Source organism: Zalophus californianus, chromosome 10 (assembly GCF_009762305.2).
Source record: "Zalophus californianus isolate mZalCal1 chromosome 10, mZalCal1.pri.v2, whole genome shotgun sequence".
NCBI lineage: Eukaryota > Metazoa > Chordata > Mammalia > Carnivora > Otariidae > Zalophus > Zalophus californianus.
The window spans coordinates 463977-491357 of NC_045604.1; the positions used below are offsets into that span (position 1 = coordinate 463977).

A 27381-nucleotide genomic window follows, 5' to 3' on the forward strand; every position below is an offset into this window, starting at 1 on the left:
CTTGAAAACATGCTAAATTGGGGCACCTGGGTGGCTCAGTCGTTAAGCGTCTCCTTTCGGCTCAGGTCATGATCCCAGCGTCCTGAGATCAAGCCCCGCCTGGGGCTCTCTGCTCAGCAAGAAGCCTACTTCTCCCTCTCCCACTCCCCCTGTTTGTGTTCCCTCTCTCGCTGTGTCTCTCTCTGTCAAATAAATAAAATCTTAAAAAAAAAAAAAGAAAACATGCTAAACGAAAGAAGCTAGGTGCAAAGGCCACATATGATATGATTCCATTTATATGAAACATAACAGAATAGGCAAATCCATAGAGACATACAGTGGTTTCCAGGAATTGGGGTGGGGGGAGGGAATGGGCAGTGACTGCTACTGGGTGTGCATTTCTTTTTGGGGAAATGAAAACATTCTGGAGTTGGACCGTGGTACTGGCTGCAAAACTCTTACTTGTACAATTTTTTTTTAAGATTTTATTTATTTATTTTAGAGAGAGTGAGCGAGAGAGCGTACAAGCTTGGGGAGAGGAAGAGGGAAAGAGAGAACCAGGCTGCAGGGAGCCAGATGTGGGGCTTGATCCCAGGACCCCGAGATCATGACCTGAGCCAAAGGCAGACGCTTAACCAACTGAGCCACCCAGGCGCCCCTTACTTGTACACTTTTTTTTTTTTAAAGATTTTTATTTATTTATTTGACAGAGAGAGGGAGACACAGCGAGAGAGGGAACACAAGCAGGAGGAGTGGGAGAGGGAGAAGCAGGCTTCCTGCAGAGCAGGGAGCCTGATGCAGGGCTCGATCCCACGACCTTGGGATCATGACCTGAGCCGAAGGCAGACGCTTAACGACTGAGCCACCCAGGCACCCCCAACTTGTACACTTTATTTTTTTTTTAATTTTTTTAAAAAGATTTTATTCATTTATTTGAGAGAGAGAGAATGAGAGATAGCATGAGAGGGAAGAGGTTCAGAGGGAGAAGCAGACTCCCTGCTCAGCAGGGAGCTCGATGTGGGACTCCAGGATCATGACCTGAGCCGAAGGCAGCCGCTTAACCAACTGAGCCACCCAGGTGCCCCCAACTTGTACACTTTTAAAAGGGTGAATTTTACAGTATATAAATTGTTCTTAATTATAAAAAAAAAGAAATTCTGAAGTACGGGGAATTATATCTGTAAATTACTCCTAAATGGCTCGAAGAAAAAAAAATTCTTGCAAAGTTTCTTTATTTTTAAAGACTTTATTTATTTGAGAGAGAGAGCGCGCATGAGCTAGGGGGAGGGGCAGAGGGACAGAAGAGAGAGAATCCCAAGCAGACTGAGCATGGAGCCTGACATGGGGCTCAATCCCATGACATTGAGATTAGACCGGAGCCAAAACCAAGAGTTGGGTGCTCAACCAACTGAGCCACCTAGGTGCCCCTTTTCTTGCAAATTTTCTATAAATTTAAATTATTTCAATTGAAAAAAGTGACACTGAATGACAATTATATGGATAACTTTTATTCTGCTCCACCTAAGTGCTTTTTTAAAAACCAAATCATTTATAGGGGCGTGTGGGTGGCACAGTCAGTTGAGTGTCAGACTCTTGGTTTTGGCTCAGGTCTGATCTCAGGGTTGTGGGATGGGGCCCCATGTCGGGGTCCATGCTCAGCTCTGAGTCCGATTGAGTTTCTCTCTTCCTCTTCTTCTGCCCCTTCCCCGAAGCGCTCTCTCTCTCTCTCTGAACTAAAGAAATCTTTTTTAAAAGAGTACATCATTTGTAAACTTCAAATAATATTTCATGTGGAATTTAGTTCTCAAAAAAATGAGTTCCTAACCTGTAACATCTCATATTCTTGCTCCTTTATAATAAAAAGACAGAATAGGGGATGCCTGGGTGGCTCAGTCTGTTAAGTGTCTGCCTTCAGCTCAGGTCATGATCCCAGGGTCCTGGGATGGAGTCCGACATCAGGCTCCTTGCTTGGCAGGTGTCTGCTTTTCCCTCTGCCTGCTGTGCCTGCCACTCCCCTTGCTATGCTCTCTCTCTCCCTCTCTCTAACAAATAAATAAATAAATAATTTTTTTTAAAAAAGGCAGAATAGTATAAAAGTCAATAACACGTGCTTTGGAGTCGAACAGAATATGCTATTTTCTAGCTTTATGCCTTTGGAGAAATTACTTAACCTCTAGGAGTCTGTTTCTCCATCTGTAAAACAGCAATAATTGATTGTTCTGTTCTGCATAGGCTAAGAAAGGACTTCCATTCTCCTATGCTTGTAATTAAAGTCTACCTCATTTAGTATACAGTCTGATGTTCTAGTTTCTAGGTTAGAAAACTCATTTATTCCTCAATCCCTACTAGTTACATTATTGCTAATCATTATTCTTTTTTTTTTTAAAAGAGTTTATTTATTTATTTGAGAGAGAGAATGAGAGAGAGAGCATGAGAGGGGGGAGGGTCAGAGGGAGAAGCAGGCTCCCTGCCAAGCAGGGAGCCTGATGTGGGACTCGATCCCAGGACTCCAGGATCATGACCTGAGCCGAAGGCAGTCGCTTAACCAACTGAGCCACCCAGGTGCCCCCTGCTTATCATTATTCTTCATGGTGGGTTTAGAGTAGAAATAAATTCTATTACTTACCAATAAAAGATCTGGTAGGGAAAGATATTATCCAAACTATCTGGAAGTTTAGAGACATCTCCATTGTTTATTGCCACAATTACAAGCTATGTCCCTACGTATAGTAAGCAAACTAAGTCACTAAAGTGTCACTAAGTGTAGCCACTTCTAACCTAGTTTAATTATTTACAGACTTTACAGAGGCTGTCAGAGAATGAATAACAAATAAATGTTTCCTTCACTTTAATAAGACAAAAGCTATACTTGAGACCATTTATCTCTAAGGTGTGGAAGACAAAAGTACCAAGTTAGATGGAAACACTGTACTTACCAGCTGTTTGTTGTGCTGTGGCAGAGGGCATGGCTGGGCACCAGCTGGCACTCTGTATACTGGGGTTACTGACATGCTGGCAGGGTGGGCACACATGAAGCGTACCTGCACAGCCTCAACAGCTGGACTGGGGTTCAGGACACCTGGATGATTTCCAATTCGGAATGTCAGAGCCTTTAAGGAAACAGCGGAGCAAGAGGCAACTGTGGGTAGACACTTGATGTCAGTTGTTCCAATCTACACATGTCAGAATTATTCAAACTCCAGTATAGGATCCCTTTGGACACTATAATCATCATAGTTCTTAATCATGTGGCTAAGAGAAACAAGGGTATCATGGAAATTTATAAACAAAGGGAACATTAAAAAATCTAATTCTGATCAATTACTTCAGTCTTTTTCTCCACCAAATCTTTTATTTACCAGTTGGTAAAAAGTGGAAAAACTATTTTGTGTTTCAACCTTTTTCTGGTGGTAGCACCAAATGAGTAACAGAATGTGAAGACAAAAGACAAGAGGGCTCCAACAGGGGTGAGGACTCTGACACTGCTGACAGCCAGCCACATACACAACAAAGTTCGCAAAGAGGTTAGAAAGAAGGTCGGTTCTTATTAAATTAAAATCATACGTCGATTCCTTGTGGGCTGGTTACAGAGTCATACACTGAATTCTCAACCCTAGTCAAATTGCAAACCTTTGTTACTGGTTTGACAGAAGCAGGGCACAGCTGTGGGTGGATCCTCTAAAATAATAAAACTAATTCAACTGGATAAAGGGCAACACGCTTACCATCTTATCGGCACAGATCTAACTTGTCCTTCAAAATGGCTCACCACTCACAATTGCTAACCAATCAAAATTGCTAATAGATGACGCTTCAACTTTCCCTTCCTTGCATTTTTTTGGAGGTGGGAAACCATATATCCTCCAGTCTAGACAACAAGCCAATGAATTATAGTGATAAAGCGATTGAAATAAGTTCATTACTACAAAACGATCTTGAACCATTTAGTAGACTGTAAGAATTCTCAAACGTGTGAAATCTTTGAGTATATTTAAAGAGTAGTAAAGTTAAAAAAACCATTAATAATTAGAATTTTCCTTTGTTAACTAACTAGAATTTAAATAAAAATCTGGAAGAGAAAAAGAATTTCCCTATCTAGTCTATAAATGAAATCCATTAGAATCTGAAAAGGAATGGGGTATTACTGCTAAAAGAAATGTTAGAAAAAGATCATTTTCCTACTTACTTGTTCCCCTAAATCCAGGCACAAGACCCGGTAGATGTACTGGCTCTGTTTTCTCTTAGCTGGCAGCCGGACTTGTGTTAATTCAATTTCCTCTGTCTTCTCCATGCTCAACTCCAGAAAGAATCGGGAGGGCTCCAAGATCCATGGTCGGGGGCCCCCTTCAAACACCATTTCCTTCACAGACTGCCACGTCACCAATGCCACCTCCACAGGGTTTACAGCCTGATGACATTCAAAGAAATGAATCCTTGATTGGTCAGGGAACTCAACAGTTTTCTAAAGTGAAAACTGGCTGATTGCTGAAAATGACATTGGACTTAATTCCCAAATCAGGGGACATGTACACAATGCCTCTCACTTGGATGCTTCTCAACCTCTATATTCATTTAGATCCAGTCTATCGTTCAGGCCTAACTTGTGTGTCACCTTACCCATTAACATCTAATCACTCCAGACTACAACCACTTCCACATCCTCTAAGTTCTTACAATACCCATCTCTACTATTCATTTGTATACTAGTATATCTCCTAGTGCTGTTTGACTGTGTCAAATGTTTCACATATAAGAGCATAATAACTCTTCTTATGCTTTCTAGTTATGTAAAATTATTCAGAGAAGAGAATATCTTCCACCTAAATTTTAAAAGAGAATGTCTCTTCCTTAGTGGATTTAGTACAATGTTGGGCACATAAAAGGTATTGAACAAGTAGCTGTATAAGCATTTTAATTTTTTTAAAGATTTTATTTTATTTATTTGACACAGAGAGAGAGACAGAGAGGGAACACAAGCAGGGGAGTGGGAGAAGGAGAAGCAGGCTTCCCGTGGAGCAGGGAGCCCGACATGGGGCTCGATCCTAGGACCCTGGGATCATGACCTGAGCAGAAGGCAGATGCTTAACGACTGAGCCACCCAGGTGCCCCTGTATAAGCATTTTAAATGGATATTTTATTTTTTTTAATCTGAGTATAGTTGACACACAATGTTTCACATGTACAACATAGAGATTCAACATCTCTGTTATGCTGTGCTCAGAAGTGTAGCTAGGGATGCCTGGGTGGCTCAGTCAGTTAAGCATCTGCCTTTGGCTCAGGTCATGATCCCAGAGTCCTGGGATCAAGTCCCGTGTCAGGCTCCTTGCTCAGTGGGGAGCCTGCTTCTCCCTCTGCCTGCCGCTCCCCCCGCTTGTGCTCTGACAAATAAAATCTTAAAAAAAAAAAAGTGTAGCTACCATCTGTCCCCATACCACACTATTACAGTACCACTATGTTCCCTACAGAGTGACTTTTATTCCCATGACTTACTCATTCCATAACTAGAAGCCTGTATCTCCCACTCCTCTTCACCCATTTTGCCTATCCACCCCCACTAATCTGGCAACCATCAGTTTGTTCTCTTATTGACAGGACTGATTGTGCTTTTTGTTTATTTATTCATTTGTTTTGTGAAATTGTATGGAATCATTGGTCTTCCTCAGCCGGACTTATTTCACTTATCATAATACCCTTTAGGTCCATCCATGTTGGCACAATGCCATGATCTCATTTTTTTTATGGCTAATATTCCTGTGTGTCTGTGTGTACATACACATCACATCTTCCTTACCCATTCATCTTTTGATGGACACTTGGGTTGCTTCCATATCTTGGTTACTGTAAATAATGCTTCAATAAGGGCGCCTAGGTGGCTCAGCTGGTTGGGTGACTGCCTTCGGCTCAGGTCATGATCCTGGAGTCCCAGGACTGAGTCCCGCATCAGGCTCCCTGCTCAGCGGGGAGTCTGCTTCGCCCTCTGACCTCCCCTCTCTTATGCTCTCTCTCTCTCAAATAAATAAAATCTTTAAAAAAAATAGTAATAATGCTTCAATAAACATAGGGATGCAGACATCTTCTCAGATTAGTCTTTTCATTTTCTTTGGTTAAATACCCAGTAGTGGAATTACTGGATCATAAGATAGTTCTACGAGGAACCTTAATAATGTCTTCCAGAGTGGCTGCGCCAATTTACATTCCCACCAACAGTGCACAATAGTTCCTTTTTCTCCACATCCTCACTAACACTTGCTGTTTCTTCTCTTTTTTTAGTCATTCTGACAGGTATGAGGTGATCTCTCACTGTGGTTTTGATCTGAATTTCCCTGATGATGAGTGATGTTGAACATCTTTTTCATGTGTCTGTTGGCCATTTGTATGTCTTCTTTGGAAAAATGTCTCTTCAGGTTCTCTGCCCATTTTTTAATTGAACTTTGTTTTTTTAGTGTTGAGGTATATAAGTTCTTTATATTTTTTGGATATTAACCCCTCATCAGATATATCATTTGCAAATATCCTCTCTCCCATTCCACAGATTACCTTTTGTTTTGTTGGTGGTTTCCTTCACTGTGCAAAAGCTTCTTATTTTGATGTAGTCCCAATAGTTTATTTTTGCTTTTGTTTCCCTTGCCTCAGGAGACATCCAGAAAAATGTTCAATGTCATTGGCTGATGTCAGAGAAATTACTGCCTATGCTCTCTTCTAGGATTTTTATGGTTTAAGGTCTCACATTTAGGTCTTTAATCCACTTTGTGTTTATTTCTGTGTATGGAGTTAGACAATGGTCCAGTTTCATTCTTTTGTATGCAACTGTCCAGTTTTCCCAGCACCATCTATTAAAGAGACTGTCCTTTCCCCATTGTATATTCTTGCCTCCTTTGTTGAAGATTAATTGGCCATATAATCATGGGTTACTTTTGGGATCTCTAGTCTGTTCCATTGATCTATGTGTCTATTTTTATGTCCATACTGTACTGTTTGGATTACTACAGCTTTGTAGCATATCTTGAAATCTGGGATTGTGATACTTCCAAACTTCGGTTCTTCTTTTTCAGAATTGCTTTGGCTATTTGGGGTCTTTTGTGGTCCCATACAAATTTTAGTATTATTTGTTCTGGTTTTGTGAAAAATGCTGTTGGCATTTTGATAGGGATTGCACTGAATCTATAGATTGTCTTAGCTAATATGGACATTTTAACAATATTAATTCTTCTAATCCATGAGCATGGAATATCTTTCCATTTGTTTGTGTCATCTTCAATTTCTTTCATCAATGTTTTATAGCTTTCAGAGTACAGGTATTTCACCTCCTTGGTTAAATTTATTCCTAGATATTTTATTCTTTCTGGTGCAATTGTAAATGGTGTTATTTTCTTAATTTCTCTTTCTGCTACTGCACTATTAGTGTATAGAAACACCACCGACTTCTGGGTATTAATTTTGTATCCTGCAACTTTACTAATTCATTTATTACTTCTAGTATTTTTTGGTGGGGTCTTTAGGATTTCCTATGTGTCGTATCAGGTCATCTTCAAAAAGTGATAGTTTAACTTTTTTACCAATATGGAAGCTTCTTGTTTCTTTTTCTTGTCTGATTGCTATGGCTAGGACTTCTAATACTATGTTGAATAAAAGTGGTAAGAGTGGGAATCCTTGTCTTTCTCTGGTCTTAGAGGAAAAGCTCTGTTTTTCACCGATGAGTATGATGTTAGCTGTAGCTTTTTCATATATGGTCTTTATTATGTTGAGGTATGTTACCTCTATACCCATTTTGTTGAGTTTTTATCATTAATGGATATTGAATTTTGTCAAATGCTTTTTCTGCATCTGTTCAAATAACCATGATTTTTATCATTCATTTTGTTGATGTGGTATATCACACTGATTGATTTGTGAATATTGAACCATCCTTGCTTTCCTGGAATAAATCCCACTTGATTTCAGCAGTGAATGATCCTTTTAATGTATTGCTGTATGTGGTTTGCTAATATTTTGTTGGGGACTTTTGCAGCTATGTTCATCAGTGATATTGGCCTGTAGTTTTTTTTTTTTTTTTTTTTAAAGATTATTTATTTGTCAGAGAGAGAGAGCGAGAGAGCACAAGCAGGGGGAGCGGCAGGCAGAGGGAGAAGCAGGCTCCTTTGCCTAGCAAGGAGCCCAATGCAGGACTTGATCCCAGGACCCCAGGATCATGACCCAAGTCAAAGGCAGATGCTTAACTGACTGAGCCACCTAGGTGTCCTGTAGTTTTCTTGTCTTTTATTTATTATTATTATTATTATTATTTAAAGATTTTATTTATTTATTTGACAGAGAGAGATAGCGAGAGCAGGAACACAAGCAGTGGGAGTGGAAGAGGGAGAAGCAGGCTTCCTGCCAAGCAGGGAGCTCAATGCGGGGCTCGATCTCAGGACCCTGGGATCATGACCTGAGTCAAAGGCAGACGCTTAACAACTGAGCCACCCAGGCACCCCTAGTAGTTTTCTTTCTTTATGGTGTCTTTGTCTAGTTTTGGTATCAGGGTAATCCTGGCCTTGGAGGATATATTTGGAAGCTTTCCTTCCTTTTCTATTTTTTGGGACAGTTTGAGAATAGCTATTAACTCTTCTTTACATGTTTGGTAGAATTCACCTGTGAATCCATATCCATCTGGCCCTGCACTTTTGTTTGTTGGCAGTTTTTTGATTACCAATTCAATTTCATTACTAACAATCGGTCTGTTCAGATTTTCTATTTCTTTCTAATTCAGTTCTGGAAGATTGTATGTTTCCTTCTTTTTTTAAAGATTTATTTATTTTTAGAGAGAAAGAAGGGGGTAGGGGGAGAGGGAGAGAGAAAATCTCAAGCAGACTCCCCACTGAGCTCAGAGCCTGACGTGCAGCTTAATCTCACAACCCTAAGATCATGACCTGAGCTGAAATCCAGAGTCGGATGCTTAACTGACTGAGCCACCCAGGTGCCCCAGGGAGATTGTATGTTTCTAAGAATTTACCCATTAAATGGATATTTTATTAAGTTAGCAAAGAACTTTTGTCCTGAAAATATAAAATAATACATCTATATACTTCATCCTATTTCTCAAAGAACTCTCACCTAGGAGGTATAGTCAAGACTGGTATTATTCACTCCAGTATACAGAGAAGTTGGATCCTATTACAGATGAGCAAACTTGTTTTAGGAGAATAAAGCATTATCAAACGGTAGGTTATTTTCATGTGGCACACAGTGTCTATCTACAACAGTGACTAAGTTGCAACTTGAAGTAGAGTTGAGCAATCATTAAAAATATAAGCAAACCATGCCTTAGTATTTCTTCCCTGAACTAGTCAATCATATTTATTATTGAATACTATTAAAATTAAACATTCCTATGTCTAGTGGCAGTATTCTCTTAAATAATGTCTATATAATTCAATTCAACAAGTATTCACTGATGGCCCATTGGGGATATAGTAATAAAAAGACAAATAAGGTCTTGCCTCACAGTGGAGCTCACGGTTTGGGAAAGACAGATTTGAAGTAGGTAAAGAGTATAATGGGCATCACAAAAAGGCACAGTACAGTGTGCCATACAATCCTCTAATAGAAGAAATAGAATTAGAGGTTTCACAGAAGGCCTCCCTCAGAAAGCAAGACAGAGATTATTCCTTTTTCCTAGACACATAGTCCAAAATTAATCAGATCAACTGAATTGGACTGATATGTAAAAGGACAAATTGAGAACTATACCACATACTGAAACATAATATTGATAACAAAGGTAGAAAACACATATTCTTTTAAGCAAGTAAAAGGAAAAATATATGACCAAAGCACTACATAGAAAAGGAAAATCATCATCTTACTTCCTTTCCTTTAAGGGCGGTTTTCATCCAGGGGAGATCTGATCTGTGGACACTCAATAAATACAAAATAAGGCTGGGAATAATCATAAAATAAAAAACCTAATGTGACAATGAGCCACAGCCAAGTACTTTCACTTAATTAGGCAACTAAGATGATTCATCCACTGAAAACAAATGAAATATGCTTGAACCGTATGTTTAATACTTATGCTACATAATGTGTAATAAGGCCAACTTAAAATGCAAATTTTTTAAAATTAATAACTTACCTTGCTTCTTTCATTAGTGTTAATTTTTCCCCCTATGGATGCCCCCTTATCCCAAGAGACACTGACTCAGGATTTGTCAGTATCTATTAGCAAGAACCTGTAGACATCAATTTTAGCTCCTGAAGGATTCAAATATGAATGCATACCAGGCTCAACTTTTGTTTTGAACTGCCACTTGTCATAATGTCCCAATTATAATGGACCAATCCTTAGGGCCTTAAATAATGACTGTTATGCTGAAAATCCTTAAGTATAAAGGTTAAAGATGACTAATTCCCCCTCTATGATAAAGTTTTCTTTCAGAGTTCTTCAAAAGAGGCCACACTAATATTCAATATCTTATTCAGGGTCGTGTTTACAGGGATATATACACATGTAAGAAATCAAATAGTACCTTAAGATTAGTGTACTTTATGTACCTTATTATACATATTTTATACCTCAATAAAAAAGAAGAAATAAAGGGGAATATCTAAAACTTACTGATACAACTTAAAAGATATTCTGTGGCAGAAACATGAGGGGGTAAATTCCCTGATACTCAGGTTTGACGACAGAGCTGGTAAATAAAGAAAACACAAATATAACTGATCTTTAATAGAAATCACAGATAGCTGGGAAGCCTCTAAGTGGATACAGTGGGTTCCATGAAAAGATATGCCAGTTCCTTACCATGAAATGTCTCACCTTTAGAGGTTCATAAGCAGCAAATGTGGCACTGCTCTCCAAGTACTCTTCAGACTCAGTCACACTCACTGTTACCAGGGTATGGCCTAGAGATTTGGCTGCTATATGTATACTAGAACAGTGTGTTGGCCCAGGTCTTTGAATACCTGCAAATCAAAAACATGACTTCATTAGGGTAATAAGCAGTCAGTTCTCAAGGGGATCAGTCTACAGAAATATAAGAATTTTAATACATTAAAAAACATCTTGATCTTGCACACTAACTACTAGGCCCCAGTTTATATCAAATTGATATAAAAATCTCTTCCTTCTATTAACAGATATATACCATGTAAGGCACAATTTTATGTTCAGTGAGGATACAAATATGAGCCAAGATCCTAACTTCAGGGCATATATAGTTTAGAAGGGGAGAGTGAACATTTACATAAATTAAAGGATTTGTAGAAAATGATAAGCAGTATAGAGGTCTAGAAAACAGAAAGATTACTTCTAGTTGGAGAGATCAAGGAAAATTTAGATAGGTAGAAGATAGTATCTCAAACTGATGAATGAGCAAAGACAGAAATATAAATGAGATACACATGAGTATATGAAGGAGCTATACAGGAAATTTTAACTGTCTGTTTAGCTGGAGCCATAATTAAAGGAAGCCAAAGTAAGAAGTAGTATTTCTTTATGAAAAGTAGATTGGGTTATCTTGTAGAGACCTTGAACATTAAACTAAAAGGATTTCAGCTCTATTCCACTGGTAAGGAGAAACCTCTCACATTTTTTGAGCAAGAAAAGCAGTATTGATCGTGAGCTTCAGGGACGCCTGGGTGGCTCAGGCGGTTAAGCATCTGCCTCTGGCTCAGGTCATGATCCCAGGGTCCTGGGATCAAGTCCTGCATCGGGCTCCTTGCTCAGCAGGGAATTTGCTTCTCCCTCTACCTGCCACTCCCCCTGCTTGTGCTTGCTCTCTCACTCTGACAAATAAATCAAAAAAAATCTTAAAAAAAAAAAAGTGAGCTTCATGAAGGTCCATCTCATAGCCACGGATTATCAAAGGTGAGCAACAGTTAGGAGGATATTGTTATATTCTAGGTGAGAGATAGTGAGGGCCTAAAAATTAGGAGACACACCTTGAGAACTGAGAAGAGGAAAGAGATATTATATAGTATACTTAGTAAGGGCAAGGCAGAAGTCCACGTTATAGATGTATTGCGAGAATTAAAAGAGTTAACATATGGAAAGTATTCAGAATAGAGCCTAGCAAATAGTAGGTGCTGAGTGAATGTTATGTGCTCCTACTACTATTATTACTGATTAAAAAACAATGGTAATCAGGGTCACACACGATATTCAGTAACAGGAGATGATGTTAGTCTTTACGGATAGCTTGTTCACATTCTCCGTTTATTAGAAAAAAACACTCTTTTTTTGAATAAATTTAATAATGGTACTATAGCCAACCTAGAAAGAGGTATGATATATTTAAAGAAAGAGGAAAAGAGCTCAATACCTTCATCTGAGCTGAAGGAATGGCCACAACACTTCTTTGAATATGTTATTCAATTGCTGGGCTTTTGTTTCTAAATTACATTATAATGAGGTGGTTGACAGAACAAATAAAAACATTGTAAAGAAAGGTAATATGTGAATTCAGACTATAATTTGTAGTTCCTGAATTGATGATTGGTCCTCTCATTCAATGACAAAGAAAGGAGAAAATAAAAGGCCTACCCTTACCTTCCTTGAGAAGAGTAAAGACTCCTTGCTTATCCATGTTCAGATCCAACAATAAATGAGAGCAGTCTGTGAACACGATGACTTCTTTGTTCTCCTTATTTACATGATACATTGCAATGGGGATTTCTATAATCTGGCCAATCTCCACATCAGCATGAAATGGTAACAGCTCCATTTTGTTCAGTTTCAGGACATATATCTGGAGAGAAAAAAATTTAATCTTTCAAGAAAGTTATGTTAGGGGCGCCTGGTAGCTCAGTCGGTTGGGCGTCTGCCTTCGGCTCAGGTGACAAAGGCAGATGCCCAACAGACTGAGTCACCCAGGTGCCCCACATTCCTTAAATATTTAAAGACATACGTACATAAACATATATGTATGTTTTAAATACAAAAATATGTATCATATATCATGTGTGTGTTGGGGGTTGGGTGCTGAGCATGTCACTCATTTCATTCCTTCATCAACTGATTCCTCTAAAGCATCTAACACCAAACAGCAGTCGTGTGGCAAATGATGGCTAGTGCCCAATTTTCTTAGTTTTTTAGGTGAAGGGTTTTTACATTCTTAAAAGGTTTTAAAATAAACAACAACAAAGAAGAATAGAAGAGTATATATGTGGTCTACAAACACTAACATATTTACTATCTGGCCCTTTACAAGTTTGCTGACTTCAGACACAGAGCACCTCCTTTTTCTTGATATCTTTAAAAAAAAAAAATCTTTTGTCTTTGCTATAGATTGAATGTTTGTGTCCCCCCTCAAATTCCTATATTGAAATCCTAATCCCCCAACATGATGGTTTTAGGAGGTGAGGCCTTTGAGAGGTGATTAGGTCATAAATGAAATTAGTGCCTTTATTCAAGAGACCCCAAAGAGCTCCCTAGCCCTTTGCCATGTGAGGATACAGCAAAAAGACAGCCTTCCATGAATCAGGAATTTTCACTCACCAGACACCAAATCTGCTGATGCCGTGATTTTGGATTTGCCAGCCTCCAAAACTGTGATAAATACATTTCTGTTGTTTATATTCTACCTGGTCTGTGGTATTTCGTTATGGCAGCCCAAAGGGAGAGTTTTTTTCTGTCACTTTCTATGCTTCTTCTGCTAGTTCATCTTGTTCTGCCTATGTCCCTTATAATGACACATAGTACTCAGAGTCTGTCTTCTCTTCTGACTACATGCTCTTCCTGGGAAATCTTATCCAGTTCCAAAACTTCAATGACCAACCATATACTGATAATTCCAAATTTTTATTTCTAGTCCTAATCTTTCAGTTGTACTTCAGAGCCCTATTTCCAATTACCACCATTCACCCAGATGCTCCATAGGTGAATCACACTGAATGTATCCAAAACTGAATTCATCATCTTCCTCTTTTTCCTTTTCCTGTGTTTTCTATCCACCTAGCTGCCAAAGTTAGAAATGCCTGTGTCTAAATCCTTCACTTTTGGGGCACCTGGGTGGTGCAGTCATTAAGCGTCTGCCTTCAGCTCAGGTCATGATCCCAGAGTCCTGCATCAGCCTCCCTGCTCTGCAGGAAGCCTGTTCTCCCTCTCCCACTCCCTCTGCTCGTGTTCCCTCTCTTGCTGTGTCTCTCTCTGTCAAAAAAATAAATAAAATCTTTAATAAATAAATAAATGCTTCACTTTTCCCCAACCCACTGGGCATCAAATCTGACTATGTCTACCTCCAAAATAACCCTCCATTTTCCCCTTCTCTCTATTCTCAATACATTACTAGTTCAGGCTTCACTGGACACTTTGCCTTCCTTTCTCTAGTCAATTGATTCTAGTCTACTAGTATACAGCACCAGCAATTATCTTCTGTTCCTTTTTTAAAAAATACAGTTGTTGTCTGACAGAAAAAAGATACTTTCTAAACACAAGATTTACCATATTATTAACCTTAAAAAAACCTCTATTGGTCTACAGTAGGGGATCAGCAAATGTTTTCTGGAAAAGGCCAGATAGCAAATATTTTAGGCTTTGGGGACCACATGGTTTCTGTGGCAACCCCCAACTGTGTAGTTGTGGCTTGAAAGTGGCTAGAGACCATATATAAATGAATGAGGTTGGTTGTGTTCTGATAAAACTTTATCAAAAAAACAGCAGGTTGACTTTGACTCTTAGGTCTTAGTTTGGCTCTATCTTTTAAAGTCTTGTTCAAGTTCTCATCTCTTCGTAATAGTCTCTGATTAGTCACATCTACAAGGATTTTTATTTTATTTTTAAGATTTTATTTATCCATTTGACAGAGAGATATAGAGAGAGCACAAGTAGGCAGAGGGGCAGGCAGAAGGAGAGGGAGAGGGAGAAGCAGGCTCCCCGCTGAGCAGGCAGCCCGACGCGGGACTCGATCCCAGGACCCTGGGACCATGACCCGAGCCGAAGGCAGCCGCTCAACCAATTGAGCCACCCAGGTGCCCCCAAGGATTTTTATTTTATAAATAATACTTTTACTACACAATTTAAGTAGCTCTCAATCATATACTGCTTTAAAATAACTCACATCATTTCCTTAAAAGTGTTATTTAACTTCATGTGACTAGATCTTCCTATCAGAATTTAGATTCTTTAAAGTGAGATAATATGTTATGTTTTTTCGAATGTCCTATGATACCTGGTATGGTATCATGGTGGTAAATGTCTTAAGGGTACTCAGTAAATGTTAACTGAATGATAACAAAACACTGAGTTCTTCAGGGAACAACAACATACATGAACATATATCAGAAGTGGGGGAAAAACAGTAATGTGGTTTTATAATATAGTGAAAAGGAGTTTTCAATCTTTAGAAACAGACTGACAAACAAATATGAGATCAGAAATAAAGTTACTATGAAGGTCATATATATGATAATGACAAAACACAATAACAAAAATAAATAATATTAAATATTGAATATATTCCAAGCATTGAGGTAAAACATTATCTCATTTAATTCTGACAATAACACTTTGAGGTAGATATTATCATTATCCCCATTTTAGAGACAAGGAAACAAAAACACCCATTCAGTAACTCGCTATTAAGTGAAGCAGGATTCAACACAGGTCCAGGAATATTTAAGGAAGATGAACTTCCAGACTGAATTTGAGCATAATTTTCAAATACCCAATTTGGACTAGAAAGATTTTTAAACATGTTCTGTACTTAAATTTAGACAGCAATGTCTCAGGGGTTATAATAAGGTTCTTTGGAGAGTTGTTTACCTTAATTTCTCCATATCGAAAGGGATTTTGTACATCTCGGGCCAAAACAGTACTGTTCCCCCTGACCTGACCTGCAGTCACAACTCCTTTAGTGGTCACCATGGCCACTGTTTCATTAGAAGAGGTCCAAGTGAAGTTGCCACTGCCACCCTCTACCTGTGAAAAAATACAACTTTATATTTAACTGCCAAAGGAGGAAAACGGAATGTAAGTAAAGATGTAAAATCTGGTGAAATAAGAAATAAGAAATAAATAAGGTGCCTGGGTGGCTTAGTCAGTGAAGCGTCTGCCTTCGGCTCAGGTCATGATCCCAGAGTTCTGGGATCAAGCCCCATATCGGGCTCCCTGCTCAACGGGGAGTCTGCTTCTCCCTCTCTCAGCTCATGCTCTCTCTGTTTCTCTCAAATAAATAAATAAAATCTTAAAAATAAATAATAATAATAAGATAATAATAAAACTATATAACAAATTATTTCTGGACATATTAAGAATCTGTGATGCTGGGGTGTCTGGTCAGCTCAGTCGAAAGAGCATGTGACCCTTCATCTCAGGGTCATGAGTTTGAGCCCCACGTGGGGTGCAGAGATTACTTAAATAAATAAAACTTTAAAAAAAAGAAACTGTGATCCTATAGTAAAGTAGCTAAATGGGCAAGGGAAACTGAAAGGAGGTTATATAATTGGCAGTATCACAAAATGTCAAAAAGAGCACAAGGGAGCTTGACAAAAACTTTACAAAAGTCATAAGTAAAGGATATGAGGAAGAGAGACAGAAAGTACAGCGAGTCTTGTTATGATGATAGTACTCAAGAATATGGCGTAGTTATCAACAGAAACTCAATTATACTATTAGGATCAGGGGAAAATAAAAATTAACATTAACCAAGAAGAAGAAGATAGCAGGAGGGGAAGAATGAAAGGGAGTAAGTCGGAGGGGGAGATGAACCATTAGAGATGATGGACTCTGAAAAACAAACTGAGGGTTCTAGAGGGGAGGGGGGTGGGGGGCTGGGTTAGCCTGGTGATGGGTATTAAAGAGGGCACATTCTGCGTGGAGCACTGGGTGTTATGCACAAACAATGAATCATGGAACACATCAAAAACTGATGATGTAATGTACGGTGATTAACATAACAATAAAAATTATTTAAAAAATTAACATTAACCAAATTTCAATAAATTAACAGAGAAACTGACTTATCTCTTTGTAAATCCTCATATAATAGGACACCATACCTGTACTTTATACCGATATAATATTCCCATAGGATGATGAGGAAATGCCAGAAAGCTGGGTGTAAGCTTGATGGGAAAATAAATCTTCACTTCTTGCTGATGTATGATTGGAAATTTTATAGGCTGAATACTTTTATTCTATAAGAGCAGGAAAAAAGGAGCAAAACAGATTTATAAGGACTGTTTTTATAATCCATTTATATTCAAAGCAACAGCAAAATGGTGTGCTAATGAATTACTCAACCAGAAATTAAAAAAAAAAAAAGGAATTACTCAACCAGTTTCTTTCTATAAAAGAAGTAAATAAATGTTCCTATTCATTAAAGAAACACAGCTACTATAGTTCAGTAATAATGAGGGGTGCCCGGGTAGCTCAGTCAGTTAAGTGTCTGACTCTTGATGTCAGCCAGGTCATAATCTTAGGGTGGTGTGATTGAGCCCCACGTCAAGCCCCATGCTCAGCGGAGAGTCTGCCTAAGGATTCTCTCTCCCCCAGCCCTTCATTTCCTCTCTCTCAAATAAATAAATAAAATCTTAAAAAAAAAAAACCATATGATCATTTCAATAGACACAGAAAAAGCATTTGAAAAAGTACAATATCCATTCATGATAAAAACCCTCAACAACGTGCGTTTGGAGGGAACATACCTCAACATAATAAAGGTTGTTTATGAAAAACCCACAGCTAACATCATCCTTAATGGGGAAAAACTGAGAACTTTTCCCCTAAGGTCAGGAACAAGACCAGGATGTCTACTCTCACCACTTTTTTTTTCAAGGTTTTATTTATTTATCTGAGAGAGAGCTCGAGCAGGAGAGTGCGAGCAAGAGAGCACAAGCAGGGGGAGCAGCAGAGGGAGAGAGGGAAGCAGGCTCCCCACCAAGCAGGAAGCCCAAGGCAGGGCTTGATCCCAGGACCCTGAGATCATGATCTGAGCCAAAGGCAGACATTTAACCGTCTGAACCACCCAGGTACCCCTCTCACCACTTTTATTCAATATAGTATTAGAAGTCATAGCCACAGCAATCAGACAACAAAAAGAAATAAAAGGCATCAAAATTGGTAAGGAAGAAGTAAAACTTTCACTGTTTGCAGATGACATGATACTATATACTGAAAACTCGAAAGATTCCAACAAAAAAATGCCAGAATTGATAAATGAATTCAGTAAAGTTGCAGAATACAAAATCAATATACAGAAATTTGTTCATTTCTTGGGGCATCTGGGTGGCTCAGTTGGTTAAGTGTCTGCCTTCAGCTCAGGTCATGATCCTGGGGCCCTGGGATTGAGCCCCACATCAGGCTCCCTTTTCAGCAGGGAGTCTGCTTCTCTCTCTGCCCCTCACCCCTGCTCATGTTCTCTCTCTCTCATTCTCTAATAGATAAATAAAATCTTAAAAAAAAAAAAAAGACACTGTGGGGATACTAAGAAATGGGTTTGAGAGATATTCAGAACTGACATGGCATTTGATATTGTACTGAATTGAATGTAGCAGGTGATGGGAAGGAAGGACCACCCTTGGGGTTTTATCTTAAACAACCAGATGAAAGGATCCATGGAGAAAAAGGAAGTCTGGGAGATGGAAGTAATTTGGCAGGCTATTAAAAACCAGAAACTCATGCATTTTAGAGACAGCAGAAACAGATTCATACTTTATCCTTTTACCCAGTAATTCCATTTCTGACATTATACCATATGAAAATTAACCAAAAGAAAAATAACTGTACAAAGAAACTTAGTTATGGCATTTACAAGAGTGAAAAATGGAAATAATGCAAAAAGTTCATTGTTAATGGCATGGTTAAATTGATATATTAACCCTTTGGATTTTCAGACTAGAAAGTACTCTATGTACAAGCCTGACAACACGTGGAAATGTGCACATGAAATAATTTTTTAAAGGAACTTCAAATGGTATATATACACAATGACCACAAATGTAGACATTAGTAATAACAAAGATTGCAACAGAAAATCTGTACAGGTATAAACTACAAAGTATACTGTTTATCAGTTTCTTTTTCATTTTTATGAAAGATAAAGGTGGAATATGCCATGTATCTGCCTACAAATCAACAAGTCAACCAAGCCCCATCAGTGTTCTTGGGATTCAAAGACTGTCCTTTTAATTCCTACCTGGTGAATGATGGAAGTCAGGGATGCATTTATCACCACAACACCACTTTTCAGGGCTTTTACTACATGGTAAGATCCATTCACAGTAGCGAGCTGCTCTTCAAAGTACTCCCTTAGGAACTGGTACATAATCCTGAGATTCTGAAAATCAGCCCAATAGCAACACAAAACTGAGGAGATGTTTGTTTGTTTTTCCCCTAAAGCCATCTTAATCCCAAAGCATTAAAAAATAAATAAATAAAAACTGTGGCTATGCACTCTGGGGATAAATAAAAACAAAATGTTAGCTCTCCTCATGGAGATCCTAAATTGGAAAGATGTAATTTTAAAATGGTACTTGAGAGATCCACTTAATGGCAAGTGATCAAAAACAGAGTCAAAGTTTATATAAATTTTGGTATAATTTTTGCCATTCCATAAATTGACATTTTTCAGGGAAAAAAACCAAAAAGGGCACTGGAGGGTGAGTGCAGCACTGTTGTCTGGGACTCCACTGTTCCTTGCACCACTGCCACACAGGTGACCAGCTCCGAGGGAGTCCTAGAACGAGACATCCTCCAAAGTATTTTGGCCTTCTCTTCAACTCTTTTATATAATTCTGACCAAATTATATATTTTACTTCCAGTTTAGCTTTCCTCAAGGACAGAACTATTTAATAATCATAATAAAGTAGTAACTTTAAAAGTAAAGTCTGGAAGCAAAAGAAAAAAAGCTTTCCTAGCCAGAAAGGATGGCCCACTCAAGAAGTTATCCATACACGGGGCTAGAAAAATACAAAAGAGACACTCACATCTGAAATATAGACCTTTGTACTGCTTTTATCAAATACTTCTACTGTAATGACATACACCTGTCCCACCTCTAGACTCCATCGGTCTCCAGGTTGAACTGTGAAACCTATACACAAATCAAGAAACAAAAATATCAGAAAAGGCCATTCATTTTCTACAATGATTAAAAAATACAAACTTATAAAAACTATTCAGTGAGCAAAACTTGCTAATAGATGGAGATGGTTTCCAAAGCTGATCCTTTAGTTCCCTCCATCAAATTGAGTAATTTGGGATTCTAAAGATTCTGGCTTAATTTAGTTCATCTCAGGTATAAAGAAACACTCTCACTTACATCTGTATACAAAACAAATCACAATATTGCTCATTCTTAATGTGTCAGGCAAGATTTGAGCTTCTTTCAGTCAGACCAGTTTCATATGACCTAAGGACATTAGTATTCTTTTTTCTTTGTATAAAGTCTCTTTTTCTAACCTAACATTGTATCACATGGGTCTTCATATTTTTTCACAATCTGTTTCAAGATGCTTCACTCTTGCAGACAGCATGGAACCATAACAATGTGAGAAAACATGTCAAAGGAAGGTTAAATTTAAAGGTTCAAGAAGCACTCTGGTTTCTAATGCACTCATTTTAATGAAATAGTTTAAGCTGTTCAGCTTTCTGAAAATCAGTCTCTAAAAATACCTAAAAATCCAGGGGTGCCTAGGTGGCTCTGTCGATTGGGCGAATGATTCTTGATTTCAGCTCAAGTCATGATCTCAGGGTCGTGAGATCAAGGCTCAAATTGGGCTCCGTGCTGGGCGTGGAGCCTGCTTAAGATTCTCTCTCTCCCTCTCCCTCTGCTCCTCTTCCCCCCCCTCTCTAAAAAATAAATACCTAAAAATCCAGGCTCTACAACATATATGGTGCAATTTGGGAGTCCAGACACAGATCGCATATGGACATCTTAATTTTTGTTTAAGGAAATCATATGAACCAGAGTTGGGTGAAAAAAGAAATGTGAGCTACCAAAGAAAAAAAATAATAAGTGCACAAACAGAAACAAACAAAAATCCTATCTTTTATTATCCTTTGGAAAGCAAAAACTTAAACGTGTACACTTCTGAGAAAAGTCTGAGGGACTCAGTCATAATAGGAATCAGGTATTCTTGAATTTCAAATTTAAGGAAAATGGAAAGATAGAAAAAAGATCATGTTCCATGCTTTTAATATTCATTTAGCTGTAGAACTCTTCCTCCAAGTAAATTCTTATATAAGGGGCCCATTATGGAAAGCAGGACAAAGTAGCATCACTCTGGCTGTTGAAATGAACAGTGGTGGATGCCTGGGTGGCTCCGTTGGTTAAGCGACTGCCTTCGGCTCAGGTCATGATCCTGGAGTCCCGGGTTCGAGTCCCGCATCGGGCTCCCTGCTCAGTGGGGAGCCTGCTTCCCCACCCCCCGACCCTCTCCCCTCTCATGCTGTTTCTCTCTCTCTCTCTCAAATACATACATACATACATAAAATCTTTAAAAAAAAAAAAAAGAAATGAACAGTGGTGATGAAGAGGGAGGAGGGGTATATGACTTGCCATCCAGCCCAGCAACTTGCCTTGGGCTCTGCAAACAGTTTTAAAAATCACTAGTCGATGGGGCGCCGGGGTGGCTCAGTCGTTAGGCGTCTGCCTTCGGCTCAGGTCGTGATCCCAGGGTCCTGGGATCGAGCCCCGCATCGGGCTCCCTGCTCTGTGGGAGGCCTGCTTCTCCCTCTCCTACCCCCCTGCTTGTGTTCCCTCTCTCGCTGTGTCTCTCTCTGTCAAACAAATAAATAAAAATCTTAAAAAAAAAAAATCACTAGGGGCGCCTGGGTGGCTCAGTCATTAAGCGTCTGCCTTTGGCTCAGGTCATGATCCCAGGGTCCCAGGATCCAGCCCTGCATCGGGCTCCCTGCTCGGCAGGAAGCCTATTTCTCCCTCTCCCACTCCCCCTGCTTGTGTTCCCTCTCTCGCTGTGTCTGTCTCTGTCAAATAAATACAATCTTAAAAAAAAAAAAATCACTAGTTGATTTTCCATTATCTGTGGTAAATCTTTATTACCAAAATGTTTTCTCTTTGTCATAAAAGATACTTCTAGTCACTTATAGTCCATATTACCCACTATCCCTTCAGTTAAATTCTAGCAAAAATACAAACTTACTGTTATTGTCCTATACAGAATCTAACTAGGAATATACTTTCCTCTCCAAAATATACTACACCCAAAAGCTAAGAAGAAATATATAACTGAGATGACTGAACAGAAAACACTCATTCAGGGGCGCCCGGGTGCCTCAGTCGTTAAGCATCTGCCTTCGGCTCAGGTCATGATCCCAGCGTCCTGGGATCGAGCCCCACTGTCAGGCTCCCTGCTCAGTGGGGAGCCTGCTTCTCCCTCTGCAGCTCCCCCTGCTTGTGTTCCCTCTCTAGCTGTCTGTCTCTGTCAAATAAATAAATAAAATCTTAAAAAAAAAAGAAAATACTCAAAGTACACTAATTTAAGAGTTATAGTAATTCAGTCATGTGCGAGATTACAATTTATCACTACAGTAATCCATCGTGATAATGGAAATAAAATAATATTTAATCCACTTGAGGGATCAAACTTTCAAAACTGCCTCAATATTCCAAATGAGCTATTGATATATATACAATTGATATATCAATTAAAAATTACTTTTATCTAGTCATTAAAGCAAATCTTTTAGAGACTGTACAGGCACCTCTGTGCCAACGTAGGTTGGTTCTGATATGTACTCTAATATAACATTCATAAAATGTAAGAGCTAGAAGGAAATTCAGAGATACAACATTCCCTCCACTTTACAGATGAGGAAGCAGATCTGGATAGATCTCTAAACTAATTCATTCCTCCTTTGTCAGAATAAGAGATCTTCCACCTAATCCTTTCACCTGTTCTGCATCTCATTTTCTCTTGCCCCTCAGAAACCTTGTTCCACCAACTGACCCTCCTTTCTCCCATATCTCTGCTCTCTCTCTGTTTACTTACAGACATGTTCAAGTTTCTCTTCTCTTAAAAAAGTTCTACATCTTGGGGCGCCTGAGTGGCTCAGTAGGTTAAGTGCCCAACTCTTGATTTCGGCTCAGGTCATGATTGCAGGGTCATGAGACTGAGCCCCGCCGCGTGGGCTCTGCACTCAGTGTGGAGTCTGCTTAAGATTCTCTCCCTCTGCCTCTGCCCCTCTCCCCCCTACTCCTTCTCTCTCTCTCAAATAAATAAAATCTTGAAAAAAAAAAAGAATTCCTCTTTTTCCGTATGAACCTTAAAAGCTGGCGATACACAGTCTTTGGTCCTCCTCTCCTCTCACTCTATATGCTCTCCCTAAGTGATTTTTGTCTACAACAGCTTCCACGATCACCTATCTATAAACTGATCTCTCAAATATCTGTCTTTATCCTGAATCTTTGTCCTCCAGATGCACAGTAAAAATATCTGCTGGGGGCACCTGAGTGGCTCAGTTAAGTGTCTGCCTTCACTCAGGTCATGATCCAGGCCCTCTGTCCCTCCCCCCTCCTTCGTGGTCTCCTGGGCATGAGCTCTCTCGCTCTCAAATAAATAAAATAAAATCTTTAAAAAAAATAAAAATATCTGTTGGCATGTCTATCCCACAGGTACTTCAGGTTAACTTGTGAAAAACTAATCTAGTTTTCTTTTTCCTTAAACCTGCTGCTTCTCTTGTTATTTACCCAATCTCTACGAACAGTTCCCACCAGCCAGTGCTGGTGCTAGAAGACATTATGGTGCTGGAAGAAATTATGAATAGTCACCATCCATATCCTCAAGAAGACATATAAATAGATAAATATGTTTTAATATCTACTACTTTGGAATAAATAACAATATGAACTGAGAATATGGAAAAAAAAGGTCCTATAAGTCTGCCTGGGGAATTCAGGGAAGTACCTCACACACAGCTGGGGCTCAAATATTGAATGGCTTAGTTTTGTAGGTATTATATTGTATCTGTTGACCAATGTCCTATGCACCTTAAAATGACTAAGAAACAAACAACTTTGGACCAAAAACCCTCCTTAATATGTTTAGACAAGTAATATAAATAGCTAACTAATATGATTATACAAGGAATACCGTACTTTTCTAGCCTACTAGGTGCCACACAACTTACTCCCTCCCCTACTCTACCACCTCTCCTTCTTTCCCCTGATTTTTGGCACTTCAGCCTCAGTGCTTTCTCTCCCCATCTTTAAACATGCCAGACATGCTCCTGCTTCACAACCTTGGCAATTGCTATTCCCTCTTCCTGGAGCTCTTTCACCCAGGTGTCTGCACGACCCACTGCTGCAGTGCTGCCTTATCAAAAAAGACTTCCCTAACTACTCTGAGTAAAATAGCAGTCCACATCCCCAGCACTCAGAACAATGCTGAGGATATTGTAGGATTATAATAGATATTTGCTAAATGAATTAATTTCTTTCAGGTTCAAATATTCAAAAATAGGAAATATTTCAAAATCAAACATTGAGAAATGGAGTCCAAACATTTCAATTTTCTGGAGTTTAAATCTTCATTCTGTTTTGTTTTCTTTGACTATAACAGAGCTCTAAATCTCTTTTTTTGTTCAGTCCTTACAGAGCAGGTTTAGTCAATTTTTAAAAATTATTCTCAACTCAATTTAACAAATATTAATTAAGCATCTACTGCAGACAATACCATACCATCTTTTCTCAATTATTCATGTGGAAATGGGAAAGAACAAATTAAATAAAATCCACACAAGTTTCTTCAAGCTGTTTTCCCCAGTCTCTTTATAATTTAATCGAGGTTGCAAATAAGCATTGAAACCAAGTTCCAACTATTCTTTTCCCCACCTACCCTCTGTTAGAAATTATGACTATAATAATTTATAGTCCTTTGTTAAAAATAAAGCCGATACAAAATAAGTATAATCTTAGCAAATTACTTTACCAAGGAACATGTCTCACATGCTCAAGGAAACATAGATTGACAGCTAAAACTTGAAAAGGATACTTTTATGGACAAAGACAAGGTTAGTTTGGCCCAGTTGGACAGCAGTCACCATAGCTCTTTTCTCATCCAGTAAAGCCACTTTCCCAGAAAGAGACCAATTACATGCAACTCTGTGGTCTTGCAATTCCAGTGTATAGTGTTCTAGGGGAAATCCCACCTCTGTAAGACATAAAGATACATAAATGTAACAAGAACAGCCACTTTTACATAGTTGTAAAAGACAACAGTGTATTGTTGGATTATAAAAGGATTGGATTGTATTGTTGGATTATAAGCAGGGCTAAATAAGAGTATGATCTGCTTATACTTTCCTTCACACTATGATGAATTTTGACACAGCCATTTGGGGGGTACTATGTGAGTTTATCGTTGGTATTGCTTGTATTCTTAAAAACCAGTGAACTGAAAGTAGTAAGAAGGATCCCCACTAAGTAAGGAAGGAAAGGACTAATGCTATTGGAGCCAATGCCCACTTTATAAACTCAGTGGGACTTCTAGGGTCAACAGAGTGTTAAGTTTTCAATTAATGAACTGAGTTTCTCAAGAAACAACTTTTGCAAAGATCATTCAAGTCCCTTCTGGTAAAGTTTCCTCACTTGCCCTATAAAATCTACTAAATATTTGGTGGCAGTGGCGCTAAGCATTAGCCTGTTCAAGACCTGGGGACTATCTCTGTCCAATGTTATCTCAAGTATAGCAATTAAGGAATACTTTATCACAAAATCTAAAAACACAAAGAAGTATTTGTATACATAAGGTGGAGTTGCTTCTCTTATTGTCAGCAGAAGGATTTGGGAAATGTTAGTCTTAGGAAAAGATAAATCACCTTACCTGTCATTCTTCCCTGCACCATTTTTGCAACTCGGTATTTAATATATGCTCCTACTAAGAGATAAATATCATGGGATGGTATAAGAAATATATTCTCCAAAACTAGCAGACGTATCAGTGCTGCTGCCACTTTCTAGAAGAGGAAGGAAAAAAACTAGGTTCCGTAGCCAAAATCTTGAAGGTCATCTTCCTTGTTAAAAGTTTACTTCTTATAAGTCTCTTTTAAAATATCTTATAGAGATTTAAAAATGCTTTCCTGGGCACCTGGGTGGCTCAGTTGGTTAAGCGACTGCCTTCGGCTCAGGTCATGATCCCGGAGTCCCGGGATCGAGTCCCGCATCGGGCTCCCTGCTCAGCAGGGAGTCTGCTTCTCCCTCTGACCATCCCCCATCTCATGCTCTCTCTCTCTCTCTCATTCTCTCTCTCAAATAAATAAATAAATAAAAGCTTAAAAAAAAAAAGAAACCATATTAAAAAAAAATGCTTTCCTAATCACAAATCATAATTTCAGTTAGCCTTAAAAAGTGACTATGAATCTTAATACTATACTGACTTTCTAAGTCACTCAAACGAAGAATAGAAAATGACAAGACTCCTAAAGCAGAAGAGTTGGTAAATAAAAAGGCACATGTGTAGAAATGCAAGGGAAGACTTAACTGAATGCCACAGAAATTCTTCTGACCAGCCTCCAGTGAATTCCCTTCCCACTACTCTCTACCCTTGCTGAACACCTTGATTGTTGTGAAGACTGACCCGACACAAGGCTGGTAGGCTTTCTCTATGATGTCCATACCACGTCCCTGATATTTGAATTAGACACTCACCAAAAGACACTGATTTTTCTGAAACCTACTTATGCCATTTGCACTTTTAATTATAATTACCTTAAAAAATAAACCACAAGTGCGAAGAGAGCTGTTGTTTCTACAAAAAATTTAAATGTTTTGAAAAGAAGGCCAAAGCAAGCTGCTAAAATGTACAGCTAGCAAAGTCAGGTGTAGGTGAAAAATGTAAAAGATCATGGAAAAATCCTTGAAAAATACAGAATTCTGTACTCAAATTGCTTCACACATGTCTAATTTTTCACTTGACTATAAAATGAAATGAAAAATGAAAACAAATAGAGGGGCGCCTGGGTGACTCAGATGGTTAAGCGTCTGCCTTCGGCTCCGGTCATGACCCCAGGGTCATGGGATCGAGCCCCACATTGGGCTCCTGGCTCAGTGGGGAGCCTGCTTCTCCCTCTGCCTCTCTCCCTGCTCATGCTTTCTCTCTCTGTATCTCTGTGTCTCAAATAAATAAATAAAATCTTAAAAAAAAAAAAAAGAAAAAGAAAGTAGGAGCTGCAACAGGTGTAAGCGTGAGCATACATGTTTCTAATCCGTGAGCTCATGGTCAAGGAAACATCTTGGGCCTACACCAAAGGACGGGTGAACAAACTACACTTACCCATTTTAAGAGAAACACCAGGTGTATGTGTAATTATACTTAGGCAGTAACAGGCTTAATGAAGACAAGTTTTTTTTATGTCTATCTACTTCAAATGACTTTTCGATTAAATCACCAACTATTGACCCAAATCATATCAGGTTAAAGGGCTTCTACTATAAATAAATATAAGGAATAGTATTTTCCAC

The 27381-nt window shown here is 38.8% G+C and overlaps 1 protein-coding gene across 5 annotated transcripts in view; it reads right to left on the reverse strand.

Annotated features, from left to right (window-relative positions):
* Positions 1–27381, reverse strand: part of NUP210L (nucleoporin 210 like) — an 83615-nt gene that overhangs the window by 44004 nt on the left and 12230 nt on the right. For 4 of the 5 annotated variants that reach the window (XM_027612523.1, XM_027612522.1, XM_027612521.1 and 1 more), the window contains 11 exons: positions 25745–25877; positions 24914–25072; positions 20766–20834; positions 19886–19992; positions 19095–19235; positions 16957–17094; positions 15722–15877; positions 12509–12707; positions 10778–10923; positions 4166–4387; positions 2916–3089 (listed from right to left, as the gene is read on the reverse strand). In XM_027612523.1, the coding sequence (XP_027468324.1) occupies positions 2916–3089; positions 4166–4387; positions 10778–10923; positions 12509–12707; positions 15722–15877; positions 16957–17094; positions 19095–19235; positions 19886–19992; positions 20766–20834; positions 24914–25072; positions 25745–25877 (1644 nt within the window). The remainder of the gene's footprint in view (positions 1–2915; positions 3090–4165; positions 4388–10777; positions 10924–12508; positions 12708–15721; positions 15878–16956; positions 17095–19094; positions 19236–19885; positions 19993–20765; positions 20835–24913; positions 25073–25744; positions 25878–27381) is intronic. The other variant, XM_027612525.1, reaches the window with a different exon arrangement.